Source organism: Arachis duranensis, chromosome 8, assembly GCF_000817695.3.
Source record: "Arachis duranensis cultivar V14167 chromosome 8, aradu.V14167.gnm2.J7QH, whole genome shotgun sequence".
Lineage (NCBI taxonomy): Eukaryota > Viridiplantae > Streptophyta > Magnoliopsida > Fabales > Fabaceae > Arachis > Arachis duranensis.
In genome coordinates, this window is record NC_029779.3 from 10859941 (window position 1) to 10873411 (window position 13471).

Below are 13471 nucleotides of genomic sequence, written 5' to 3' on the forward strand. Positions count from 1 at the left end.
TGGTATTTAAGTGTGTCCATTGTGACCCACCTCTCTTTCCTGAGGACCCTTCTTAGTGCACGGTCTACAGTTGAGTTATACTATTCCAGTATACGGTTGCAACAATGTTAGGATATACAAGTGCTGTGAAGCTTGAAATAGAGAAATTTGATGGAAGAATCAATTTTGGCTTGTGGCAAATACAAGTCAAGGATGTGTTGATACAATCAGGTTTGCACAAGGCGTTGAAGGAGAAGATCTCTGGTATGAAGGATGAAGAATGGGAGGAACTAGATTTGAGAGCTGCAAGTGCTATTCGCCTGTGTTTGGCTAAGAATGTTCTTGCAAATGTGCAACGAATAAAAACAGCCAAGGAACTTTGGGATAAACTCGAAGGGTTGTATCAGGCAAAGGGCATCTCAAATCGGTTGCTATTGAAGGAGCAGTTCCATAATCTACGCATGGATCACAATGTGAAAATCTCCGACCATCTTAGTGCTATCAATGGTATTGTCTCTGAATTAGAGGCAATTGGAGTGAAAATTGATGATGAAGATAAGGCACTGAGGCTCATATTGTCTCTCCTTTCTTCTTATGAGTATATCAAACCTGTTTTAATGTATGGGAAGAAAACTCTGAATTTTGAAGAAGTTGCCAGTAAGCTCATTGCTGAAGAAAGAAGAATGAAAAAATGAGGGTAGCACTTCATCAGATTTGGCGCTTGTAGCTAGAGGTGACAATTATGGAAAAGAAAATCGTGGAAGGAGTGTAACATGCTGGAAATGTGGAAAGCCTGGGCATGTAAAGAGAAATTGTCCAGGTAATGCGGTTTCAGAAAAAGGCTCTCAATCTGATACTTGCAATATTGCTCTCTCTATGAGAGAAGATGATGTTCTCTAGAAGACAAGAAGTATCCTCATGGTATTACCGCACTGCCATGGATAAGGATAAGTTGTGGCAATCGGGTCCACAATTGCACACGGGCACTGGTTGGCGTTGAGATGCAAGGTTTGTGACGGAGTTATGTCGATGGCTGAAGAACTTCCAGGAAAAGCCAATTTGGAAGTTGCACCATGAATTTTCAGCAAGGTTTCAATCTGCACCAAGGGCAAATGCTTGGAGTGGTCTAATTCCAAGTGAGTATACTTTCATGGTGGAGTATGATAGTTCTCTGAACTATGATTGTCGGTATAGACAATGGCAGCAAAGAATTGTCGGTGTGACTATGGAAGCTGAAGATGTGTGACTATTTCAATCAAGGTGGAGATTGTTAGAATTTGGTTGAATTAGTCCCACATTGCTTAGGATAGCAAATGGAGTGGGTGGCCTAGGCTATAAATATGAGGCTAAGTTCTCCATATTTTTCGCACCAGTCGAAAACACTTAAAGCTTGTATCTGACTTTTCTTCTCCTCTATACCTTTTGATTAGAGAGTGTTGTGAGGTATAGTTAAATATTTGCTTTGAGAGTGTGGGTGTACTGGGGTGCCGATGTTAGAGAGAAAGAAGTCTATGTGTTGTTAAAATTTTCACATAGTGATATTCTCTGGTTGTCATTTGGCAACGGCCGTGGTTTTTTCTCCAGAAATTGGAGTTTCCACGTTAAATTCTTGTGTTGTGATTGTGTCTATTTTATTTTTCTGTAAAAGGTATTTTCTCAAAGGAGAATGGTGTATTATTCCTAACAATTCTTTATCACAATCGTTACAAAAAAATGTTCAATGCATAAAATTCTAAAAACAATAAACATTGCATACGCTAATTTTAAAAACATGTTTACAATAACGCCCTACCAATTCTTCATGGGTAACAACACAAATTACTACATAATTCATGACCCAATTCTTCAAAATTCTAAAAAAAAAAGAAATTTACCAATGCATATAGTCCTCCACGGATACACAAAAATACAAAATATTAACACAACAATTGCCTAAGTGCATCACAAGTCCAAAAAAAATTTACATTTATTGTTTCAAAAAACTCAAAAAATTTATAGTTGTTAATCCTAATCATAAACCAAATCTAGTTGAATATAAGACTAACAACTTAAAAAATCTAACATACCCTACAATCATAATAGATCTTCTTAGGTACCATTTCAAGTTATCAAAATCTAATCATCTAATAACTCACTACTTCTAACATGCACTTAATTTAAAGATCCGTTCTTTTTTTTTTCTTTGAATAATCCTAATTAACGACTCCAAGCAACTACCACACGAACTATGTTAATGTTACTAGAACGACTAATTTATTTTCAAATTTTTTTTCACTAACTTTGAGGTGGACGGCGAGCCGATATAGACGATTCGAATCGTCCTCCATGTGTACAGATTCGGATATGGGTAGTGGAATTTTTGTGTTTTCTAGTTCAAATGAAATGAATTTGATTTGTATATATAGCCAAATTCAAAGTCAATAAATTCGAATTAGTAGAGATGGTAACAGCAAGTAAATCAAATCTATAAGTTTCAATTTACAAAATCATCAAATCAAAATCGTTAGCTTCGATTTACTATGGGCTACTTCACGTGACTAAATCGAATTGCATGAATTCAATTTACTATCATGTATAAATCGAAACAATTTAGTTCGATTTACTAGCACATTTATCATGCACCTATTCGAATTCAATGAATTCGATTTACTAGTTTTTTATTAAATCGAATTGAAAAATAAAAGTTGGGACTTTGACATAGACTTTTATGATTTGGAAGATCCACATAATATTGACAAACTTTTGGGTTATTGAATATATCTAAAATTAAAATACATACGGACAGACGCTTCCGTTAATTGGGTCATACATTTAGTTTTAGATAGTAACCATTAACCAAGGACAATCTGAGAGTTGAGACATTTTAAGTGGGAGGAGGGCGGCTGAGTAAGTGGAAGCACCGGGACTGAAGCATGCCTTCTGCTCCTTCAAAGCTCTATTCAGGTGCGTACTGTGCTTTCACCTCCCCTTCAAATTCCATTCACTTTCTGATCCCTTTCTCTATTCAATCCGTTGCAGATGACGTCAGCCTCCTCGTGGTGACGCTCGACACCAACCCTTTCTTCTGGTCCACTTTCTCCTTCCCTTTCTCCGAATTCCTCTCTCATGTAACCAACTTCATCCCCTTCCTCTCATAAACCCTAGACCCCCTTCCCTTCCGTTTTCTCCCCTAATTCTTTCTTTATTTTTTTCAGGTGCTTGCGTTTCTCAACTCGATCCTGCTTCTTAGTCAGCTCAATCAGGTTGTGGTTATCGCCACTGGCTGCAATTCCTGCACCTACCTCTACGATTCTTCTTCCGATAAGAACCATGGCTCCACCACCGGTTCCATGCCCTCCCTCTACTCCGATTTGCTGCACAATCTCGAGGTTTTCCTAGCTGGGGACCAGCAATTGGCAAAGCCCAGGGTTAATGCTGCAGGTGGAGGAGCTCCTCCTCCTTCGCTCCTTTCGGGATCCTTGTCCATGGCGCTTTGTTGTATCCTCTTCCACTCATTGCATTCAATGCTTCTTTTAGTTATGAAAATGTCTTATTTTAAATGATTAGGGTAGAAGTTTAGTTATGTATTACTTCTGATATCTAAGAATTTTCACTATAGACTTGTAAGTGTACTGTGAGATATTTGCTTGACCTGATTTGCTATTCAGATATACAGAGAGCTTTTCGTTCGGGGCCCATTCATCCTCAGCCTCGGGTGTGTATATATACATTCTTATATGCTTGCCTAATGCCTAATGCCTAATCATTAGTGTGTTCTTAGATAGAGTTTTATACTGCACTTGAATGTAATGAGTTGCTGTTAGTCAAGTGTGATCGGTTTAGCAATATCTTTTTTGTTTTAATGGGCATGTGTTTTAGTTGATATTGTGCTACCAGAGTTGAGTAATGAAATGAGAGGGAAATACCTAAATAAAGATCATTCCAAGTTATAAATGAGTTGTGAAATCTAGTTTATTCTGAACTGGTATAAATCGTGGAATGAGTATTGAAATATGATTCACCTGTTCTTTTATTTTATTTGCGCGTTTTGGCTTTATTTTACCATTTGGTTAAAGATTTGCAGATTTTGACTAATAAATTTTGTGTATTTGCTAATTTATGAACAGATTTTGTGTTTGCAAGGATCTGCTGATGGACCAGAACAGTATGCTTCTCCTGATCTTTATATTTTATTATTTCACATTATTCGTTTTGTGCAATGAACATTCACTCTATTTTACTTCCTTACAGGTATGTGGCAATCATGAATTCAATATTCTCTGCGCAGCACTCAACAGTATGTAGTGATTCTTCACTTTACTTTTCTTTTTCTCTGTATTTCACTTTGACCTCGGCATATTTCTGGGCTAGCTGTTATGTTCTTGGGCTTTTTCAGGGAGTAGTCATTTAATGGGACATAAAATTGCTAGTGTTTTTATGTATGACTAATACTTTTGTAACACAGGTCCCTATAGATTCTTGTTATATTGGTTCTAACAATTCTGCATTCCTCCAACAGGTGATTAAATAATACACATGCACATTGAATGATTTGGTGTTGCAGTTACTGATATGTTATATTGGCACTAACAATTTCATTTTATAATATGAATATCAGGCTTCGTACATAACTGGTGGCATATATTACAGGCCTCCCCATTTGGATGGGCTTTTCCAATATTTTTCAGTAAGTTCTCTTAATTGGCGGAATTGTGATTTTTTTTTGCCACTTCTCTGTTCATGATTAAGTAATAGTCTGTGTCATTCTTAAGATTTAGAAACCTGCAACCCCAAAAAAAGTCTTTTTTGCCATGCTTTGTTGTATATGGTTGGAAACAAATTCTAGGATTTATAATGATTCCTTTACAACTTTTGATTTCACTTGGGGTAGGATCTTTTCTTTTTTTTTTTTCATCAGGTTATTTATATTATGATTTTATTTTCTCAACTTTTGATGCTAGTCTAACTTGTTTATACAGACGGTGTTTGCAACTGATTTGCATTCTCGTGCCTTTTTGCGGCTTCCTAAATCTGTGGGTGTGGATTTTCGTGCATCGTAAGTTATTTCATGTGCTGTTATCTTTTTCTGTTGCAGATTTCTTATCATCATTTCTTCTTTATATGTTTCTCCCTCCCATCTATAATGCTCAGAACATTCGGACTGCACCCTAGCTTCAAGCAAACTTATGATTCTTATGTTTTTCTTTTTTTTTTTCCCCAATGCTTTTCTTTCTTTCTTATTTCATGTGGATTTGAAGGTAGTACATAGCTATTCAAACTTTGTTCTCGATGTTGCATCTGTGGTACATTATGGTGGGGTTTCCGTTTGGGACTCTTTTGTTAACTGATTGTTGACTGGAGAGAAGATAGTGAGAATTCAAAGGGAGAGGGGATTTTCGTTAACATTCAACATTCGATAATACAATTTCTACTACTCCTGTTTATACTATTTCTAGTAATATCTAATATCTAATTTTTCCATTAATTGGGCTGTGCCTAAATTATACTCATTACCTTACTATGTATCCCCCATATAAATGAGAATATTATAATGTGAAAATCAGACTATACATTTGATATCTTTTCTTTAGCAACCCACACCTGGCTAATTGTGTAACATTCATTTTGCAGGTGCTTCTGTCATAAGCAAACAATTGACATGGGCTATGTATGCTCTGTATGCTTATCCATATTCTGTGAGCATCATGATAAATGTTCAACTTGTGGGTGAGTGTTCATATCATGGCCATTTGATAATCTGTTTCTCTAAGCTGCATATAAGATTCTTTGACCTTGAATGAATATATCGTAGATAGTCTCATGTTATTTACATAACCCGAGGGTTCCAGTTTCATCTCATGTTGTTTACCTTTTTTTTGGTTTTCGCACGTTCTGCAGGTCTGTATTTGGCCAAGCTCAATCAAATGTTCCCTCATCTACTGACCGGAAAAGAAAAGCTTGATACATTATGGTGTGTTTGATGCTTAACATTTTTTGTTACTGCCACTAGAAAGCAGATCAATCAAGGTTCTCTTCCATGTAAGCAGCGTGACGATATTTTGGCGTGAAATTACCTTGACTGTCTTGTTAGGCAACTGAAGTTTCTTAAGAGGTCATTGTAGGTCCCAGAAAAATGAGGGTCATTGTGTATACTGGATAGTTGCATAGCAGGATAGATACAGAAGAGCTTCATAATGGCCTGTCATTTCCTTAGAAAGCTATGATTAGCACCATATCCAATGGTGGGCTGCGAACTTTATTAAATAGCATCTATTCCTCTCTGATGAACCATCATGAACTTTTCTTGTATTGGAGAAAGTTGGGTTCTATTAAAAGGCGTCCATTTTGTAATGATGTCTAACAGCAACCGGCAATGCAATCAAAGCATTGCATTGGTAACCTTATGAACAGAGTACAAGATGTCTTGATTTTGTTTATTTTAATTTCTATCAAAATGGTTGTTAAATGACATTATAAACCAAGAAGATGGTTTGTATACTGTTTTTACATGGTTATTTATTGCTATTTGAGAGTTAGTTATTATACCGTCGAAAAAATATTTATAATAAAGAAATCAATTTTAATTTGAAGTGATATTTTAACAGGTTGATAATATATAATTTCTCTAAATTGGCTTAATCTTGACTTTATCCCATGTAGATACATGATGCGTGAATCATTTTGATCCAGACAAGTTTCAAAATTAATTCCATGAAAACCAAAGAGTTACACTAGTTGCTTGAAATGGTTTAGTTAGTTCCTTGTATTTTCAAAGGACTGATTTGACTTACATTTACTACTTAGAATTTGACTAATTAAAATTTTCAGTACCGAAATAACTCAAATCATGTACCTACACGGATCAAAGTGAGCATAAAAACCATCAACCGCCTATTAAGTAATCAGAAAAATAAACCTGCTCTTAAGTGCTAATTCACAAAGCAATATTTTAGAAGCCAAATGATACAGTTTTAACAAGCACCAGATGTAAATGTTATTTACCATTATTTACATGAGGCCTAGAACTTATAGGAAATAATGAACGAATTCATTTTACATTTTGGATAAGGCCCTATAAGCTCCATGGTGGATATGTGAAATTCGACATGGCCATGGAAGACGCATCATCATTAGAGTGCCTTTAGAGCGAGTTTACTGCCACTGTGAATACCCTTTGCGGCAACTCTTAACACAGCACGACTTTTGTACAGCCTATTATGGTCATAAAAGACATTAAGAAATCAGAATGGCGGGTCAAGGAAATAGCCATCGACATCTTTTACAAAGGAATTCTCAGTAAACTATAAACTGTCTTGAAAGAACTCTCATTTGCTAAAAATGCTAGGTAAAAGAAAGGGTTTACATAATAATAATTTGAACAATATATTACTTGAACTAAACAACATCCAGCTGGAAGTTCAGTCTGTCATATAGGATTATAGGTCATGGAAGATCATAGATAACCATTATATATGCTTGTCCTTGCAGTCTCTCAAATTCAATGTTATCAAACCTTTAACTCATCTTAGCAAGGGGTAAAGAGTTTACAAATTTATGTCTCTAATCAAGTTTGCAAGTTGAGCTTTACTATTCAAGTTCATCTCAACTCATGTAAGCTTCATGTGTTAAGGTGAACTCGAGTTTGATTACCCTGCTCAAATTATTAACTTATTTTTTCAAAATCAATATCGAAGCAAAAGGTGGTTCCAAAGAATAGTTTCCATTATGCAGTGTGTCTATCTTTGTTATGGCTAGGAAAGGAGAGGCCAGACAAGTATGCATATATATATATATATATATAGAGAGAGAGAGAGAGAGAGAGAGAGAGACCCCGCCAAAGCAAGTCCCCAGCCAAAGCTTTTGATAGAACTGCCATGAAATGATTTAAAATATAAGATAAATCAATTTGTTGATTGCACCTGCAGCTAGTGCAGAATATTTCATACAAAATTGCATGAATGCAAGAGAATAGAAGTAACAAAAAGTGAATACAATTAGTACCATGGTATATAAAACAATATCCTGGTTAATCGGCAATCTTAATACTAATAATAAATCTCAAACAGAAAAAGAACAAACCAATATGACTAGAGAAACTAGTATTACACTCATCCAGCGTATTTATCAGGGAATCTCAATTATATATATTTACCATCAATAATAATGGTCTTAACAGCTCAAAAGATACAGTGAGATGACAAACCAGGTTTATAGTTATGGTTATTATATACACTATTTTCACCCTTTCACGCATAAAAATGTACAAGGGCACTATGGCACAATTCAGTAGAATCATTACCCATTTCATTCGAGCAACAGACTAGATCTTTACACATAATTTCTATAGATCTAATGGAAGAAGCAAATTATTCAAAATCTGAAGGTCTGACTGCAAACTTACCTTTCTGCAGTTGCTCTGGAGATAACTTCTGCAATTAACGAATCACAACCACACAAATTCATTAGATACATCTTATCAAATAAGCAATAACATGCATAAGTAGCAACCAAACACATACCAGAGCCTTAGGATTTGACAGAATGCATCTTGCCATGAAGTTTGCAACTCCATCAACCACATGTTCCTCACTGATGACTATGTAACTTTCATCATCAATCCCACTCCTTTCCTCCGAATTACTTGGCTCAAGATCATCAGTAACCCAAACCCACCAACTCGGTTGTTGGGAATCAACATTGATCAAAATATCAGCACAATCATGATCAAATTCTGTCAAACGTTCAATGTCCAAGTAAATTAATCCATTATCAATGTAAAAACATTTTATATAAACATCTAACTATCATATCATATATTAGTAATGAGCTAAAGTAACTACCTTCCTTACCCACTACTTAAATTTATTTATTTCTTTGGATGTGTACTTAAATGGTTATCTAAACGAATAAATTTGATTGAATGATGATCAATGCATAAAAATTAAACTTTAATATAAATGCATAATTGCATAATGCATATATACCAGTGGCTTCCTTAAAAGGAAATTGCATGGCACCATTAAACCCTTCCTGCTGCAACAACTTGAGCTTAGCCAAGTACTCATCAGACTCCACGGTGGAAACTAACTGATCATGAAGCTATAACCATCAACAGAAAGAAATTGTAAGGTTTATCGATCACTATCAATATGCCCAATTAAAAAAATAAAAAATAAATAATTTTTTTTTTTTTTGTCAGAAAACGAGATCCCTCGAGGAAATAAAGCTGTATTGAACAAACATACATCAGAGGGACAATTGTTCAGAAAAGAGGGCGATTCAGATAGGTTCTGAAGAAGCTTCAAATTCTGCTCGAGCAGGTTCCTGAGGCGGCGATTCTCCGATCGAAGAGACTGTAATTCTTCTTCATCCGAGGGACAGTTAGCGGCCGGAGGTTCCTGGGCGGCGACGTTGTGGTGCTTGTGGTGGAGGTAATGATGGCCGTATTCGACGGCGGCAAAAGTGACATCAGCAACCTCAAGCACCGTCTTGGCCACCTCTACGGCTTCACGGTGGTGTCCCATCACGAAGACAACGATCAATTTGAGGAGGGAACGTGGAATCGGAACCTGAATTGGGCAAAGTGCTTCGCTTTCGAAACCCCAATTGATTTTCTTCAATTTTCTCCCAAAAATTGAGAGAGTCGTCGTTTTGACGTGCACGTGTCAGAGAGCCTCTCTACTTTTTGCACGTTTTCATATTTTAATTTAGAGCTTGTTTGAAACCATTTAAGATAATAAAATTTAAGTTTAAAGAGTATGAAAATTAATTTGAAAAGAATTTCACTAGTGAGTAATGAGATGTGTGAACATCGAGTTTACATTAAAAGCAAATATCTCATTTGTATTAAAAATAAACATCCCATTTATATAAAAAATAAATATTTGTATGCACATAAAATTTTTACTGCATATCTTTGCCCATTAATAACTTCATTAAAAGTCGTAATATCACGCCTTCAACACCAAAAATGGGTAATAAACTTAGGCTAGTAACAATGATGTAAAATCTGAGAGATTAACAAATAATTATCAATAAATTAATTATTAATCAAGAAGATTAGAAAAATAAAATTTTGTAGTTTAATGTGATAGAGTTAAATAAAACGAGAATTTTAACACTAATTTCAAAAATTTTGGCTCGAAATTAGGCCGAACATACCGAATCGAACAAACCGGACCCAAACCAACCCAATAAGCATTTGAAGAACTCAGCTTCCCTTCCTTCCTTCTTCGTTCACGCTGCAACATTGAAGAGAAGGGAAGAAGAGAGATAAAACCTTTGAATCCAATCAATCCACCATAATTTCTTACTCCGAACTCCGATCGCCGCACTGTTTGCAGCCACGCGACCACCGCGTCGAGTTCTACGATTCTACCGAAACAATTTTATAGGTAAGCCACTTTATCACCCCAGTTGCTTTATCCCTTCTCATTTTCAAAATTCATTGAGGTGTTATTGAGATTTTGTGAGTTTTAGTACCTTAGGTTCAATTTAGCTTCAGAACTCGTTGGGTTTGGTTCGTGGGTAAGGTAAGGATCCTCAACCCTAATTAAATTCTTGAATTGGTGTTTTGGGCATTGAATGTGGGTGTATATGTGTTGTATATATGTAATAGGTGTGCATATGTGTATGTTGGAGCTTAAATTGTAAGCTTTAGAGCTTGGTGGAGGTTGAGTGCTTTTGTTTGGGTGACTTTGGACCTTGGGTTACTGTGTTTGGCTTGGTGGGGTTGTCTCGGGAACCACGTGGAAATCGGTCAAGGTATGATTTCGGTTTCCTATATCTAAAGTGTAATGTAATGTGAAAACTTAGGCTAGAAACCCTAAGATAGGAATTGAATTGCTGATGTGGTTGATTGGTTGGTATGGATTGTATTATTAAATATGTGGTTAGTGATGTTGGAAGTTGTAGCTTGATTGTGAGATGTGATTAACTTGTTATCATGTTGGGGGCTAAATGGATGAGTAATTGATAATGCTTGTTGTGTATTATTGAACTTGCAAAGATTTGGGATTGTGGATGATGTTCTTGTTGGTGGAGTATGTAATTGGTATGTGATATTGAATTGTATGTATACTAGTTGATCAAGTTGAGTATTGATGGAAATTGAAGTATTGCATGATGTTGAATTTGGAATATTGAATATGAGTTGAGATTCAATTATTGAGTTGTGACTGATGAAGGATGAGAATTGGTAGGATGTAGATATTATGAGGAAGTTGGAAATATTGGTTGAGAATGTTTGATGTTGAATTCGTAAGTTTTGGGTGTTTTTTAAAAGGTTTGGAAACTTGTATGTTTTGAAATAGGAGATTTGTGAAGTTTTATTAAACTATCATTTTTAACCCAACTTTGGTGGAGCATAACTTGACCTCGAAACCCCAATTAGTATCAAACTTATTTAGAAATAAAATTGGGTCCGAGATGTTTATGCCGTTTGAAGAACGGAGGAAAAATGTTTTAAAATGAGGAAGTTATGCTCGATCAAAGTTTGGTGCGTAAACTGAAAAATTAGGGCTCAGCAGCTTTTTGTGCTGCTGCATTATATGCGTACGCATACAGCCCATACACGGTCAAAATCGCATGCCCACGCGTATGCGTCACCCACGTGTACGTGTGACATGGAGATTTTGCGTACGCGAAATTCTCATGCGCGATCAGTCGATTCTACCTGGTCCGCATGCGTACTCGAAAAAGAGCCATGCGTACACGTAATGGGCCAACATGCACGCGTACGCGTGACTTGGTATTTCTTTGGCGTTCACGCGCACGCGTGACCTGATTTCCAACAAATATGTGTTTTGTGTTTTTAAAACCAAATTTTAAACTTCTAAGTCCCTATTTTCATCCTTTAAGTACTATATCACAATAGAATACCTAGTAATTAAGAAGAAGCTAGGAAAGGGGATAACTTGTGGATGAAGAAAAGAAAAAATTATGAGGAATCATGAGTAATAATGATTGTATGAGTTGCTGAGGATGATGGTGAAATTGCTTTGTGTGTTATAAGCCGGATGTCTGTGATAAACATTGAATTAATACTGGGCATGTATATGTATATGATTAATGATTAAATGATTATGATTGATTGAGGAAGCTTGAACATGTGGCGAGTATGCCGGGGTTGCCTATATGAGTTAATGAATGAATGTAGTAAATGAATCATGATGGAAAATGTTGGATAAGTATGCTTGTATTTCTCTCTCTGGTTGTAAGGGTGACAGGGCACAGATACCTTCTAATGGTGACAGGGCACGGATTCCCGCTAATGTTATTAAGGCGCAACAGAGAGACTGTGCCCGGGTTACCTACCGGATACGTCGGGTTGGCTTGATAACCGACAGATGAGACTCATCAGCCACTAGGACAGACATGCATCATATGCATTTATATGTTTGTTTGGTGTGATTTGTTTGGAATGTCTAATTGTCTGTATAAATACTTGCTACTTGTTTAACTGTTGTATCTGCTTCCTGTTTGTGATTTCCTTGCTTGATATAATTGTGTTTGCAATATAAAATTACTGGTGGCGGTTGGGAGGTTCGGAGGAGGTGGAAAGGGGAGTTTTAGTTAGACCGAAGATCCTTAGTTAGTTGCCTATTTTTATTTCTCATGGTTTAGTTATGTTTATAAGCTTTAATTATATGTTGGAAGTTTTAGGATTGCCTTCGACTTTTCCAGGACATTATATGTTAGATATGTAGGAACTGTTACCAAGGTTCTCACCCATGCAGATTTTGTAGTTTTCATATGCAGGATGTGAGGCTCCTCGCTGAGCCATGTTGGAAGCTTCTGATGTCTTTATCTTTTGGGCTTTATTTTGGTTACCTATACTTAGTTTGACACTTATATTCTCCACTGTTTAGATATATTTTGTATTAACTCCTCGTAGAGGTTAGTTTGGAGAAACAGGTTATATAATTTTGTCTTTTGGGTTTTATTTTGGGGTTCCCCTATGTATATATGTATGTATACTTATATGCTCAGACTAGTTATCTTCGCGAACCGAGTCTTGAGTTTTGTTATCTGTATTTTGGCACTCTTCTATTTATATGTATGTATGTCCGTATCAACTCATCCTTGTCTGCTTTGGTTACGTTATCGCTTTTTGGAGTGCTGCGCTTTTCGATTTGATGACTTTGCTTTACCTTTTTCTTCAAAGGCTCCTAGTTAAAAATCTTTTTCACTATTATTATATATATAAAATTTTACTTTAGAGGTCGTAATACCTCACCACCTCCATCTTATGACTTAAGTATAAGGATCTGTGTGGTAGGGTGTTACAAGCGGCGCCGCCCTGGTCATGAGCCAGCATCTTGCGGTAGTAGTTCTGGTGTCGTGAATCGCAGTGACGACAGGAGTACAAATTCGTGAAAAACGCACAGTTGCGACTGCAAGATTGCACAGAGACAGCGACAGCGAAATAACGGGGATGCAGAGCACTAACGTCCATGGCTTCTTACAATGTCGACGCAATGAAGAGAGAACGTGAGACAACTTTAACAATGGG

At 36.3% G+C, this 13471-nt stretch overlaps 2 protein-coding genes across 2 annotated transcripts; one reads left to right on the forward strand and one right to left on the reverse strand.

Annotated features, from left to right (window-relative positions):
• The first annotated feature begins 2771 nt into the window (after window positions 1-2771).
• LOC107460824 (general transcription and DNA repair factor IIH subunit TFB4) lies at window positions 2772-6443 on the forward strand. Its single transcript, XM_016079235.3, has 11 exons — window positions 2772-2922; window positions 2998-3086; window positions 3174-3456; window positions 3627-3673; window positions 4086-4123; window positions 4210-4255; window positions 4424-4477; window positions 4577-4645; window positions 4938-5014; window positions 5590-5685; window positions 5857-6443. Exons 1-11 carry the CDS (start codon window positions 2892-2894, stop codon window positions 5918-5920), a joined length of 894 nt encoding a protein of 297 aa, XP_015934721.1. The 5' UTR covers window positions 2772-2891; the 3' UTR covers window positions 5921-6443.
• Window positions 6444-6888: 445 nt separating this feature from the next.
• Window positions 6889-9645, reverse strand: LOC107460833 (uncharacterized). The gene is made up of 6 exons (XM_016079251.3): window positions 9204-9645; window positions 8943-9057; window positions 8478-8689; window positions 8360-8387; window positions 7789-7827; window positions 6889-7170 (listed from the first exon to the last, which is right to left on the reverse strand). The coding sequence occupies exons 1-6, from the start codon at window positions 9480-9482 to the stop codon at window positions 7145-7147; spliced, it is 699 nt and encodes a 232-aa protein (XP_015934737.1). The 5' UTR covers window positions 9483-9645; the 3' UTR covers window positions 6889-7144.
• Window positions 9646-13471: the final 3826 nt, after the last annotated feature.

What these genes read in the sequence shown, in the direction of transcription:
- LOC107460824 (XM_016079235.3), top strand. Translation starts at nt 2,892, where the DNA reads ATGCCTTCTGCTCCTTCAAAGCTCTATTCAG. An exon ending in TCCTTCAAAGCTCTATTCAG is followed by an intron (nt 2,923 to 2,997) that starts GTGCGTACTGTG and finishes AATCCGTTGCAG; the next exon opens with ATGACGTCAGCCTCCTCGTG. An exon ending in CTTGTCCATGGCGCTTTGTT is followed by an intron (nt 3,457 to 3,626) that starts GTATCCTCTTCC and finishes TTTGCTATTCAG; the next exon opens with ATATACAGAGAGCTTTTCGT.
- LOC107460833 (XM_016079251.3), bottom strand. Translation starts at nt 9,482, where the DNA reads ATGGGACACCACCGTGAAGCCGTAGAGGTGGCCAAGACGGTGCTTGAG. An exon ending in TGAACAATTGTCCCTCTGAT is followed by an intron (nt 9,058 to 9,203) that starts GTATGTTTGTTC and finishes TGATGGTTATAG; the next exon opens with CTTCATGATCAGTTAGTTTC. An exon ending in TGTCAAATCCTAAGGCTCTG is followed by an intron (nt 8,388 to 8,477) that starts GTATGTGTTTGG and finishes CGTTAATTGCAG; the next exon opens with AAGTTATCTCCAGAGCAACT.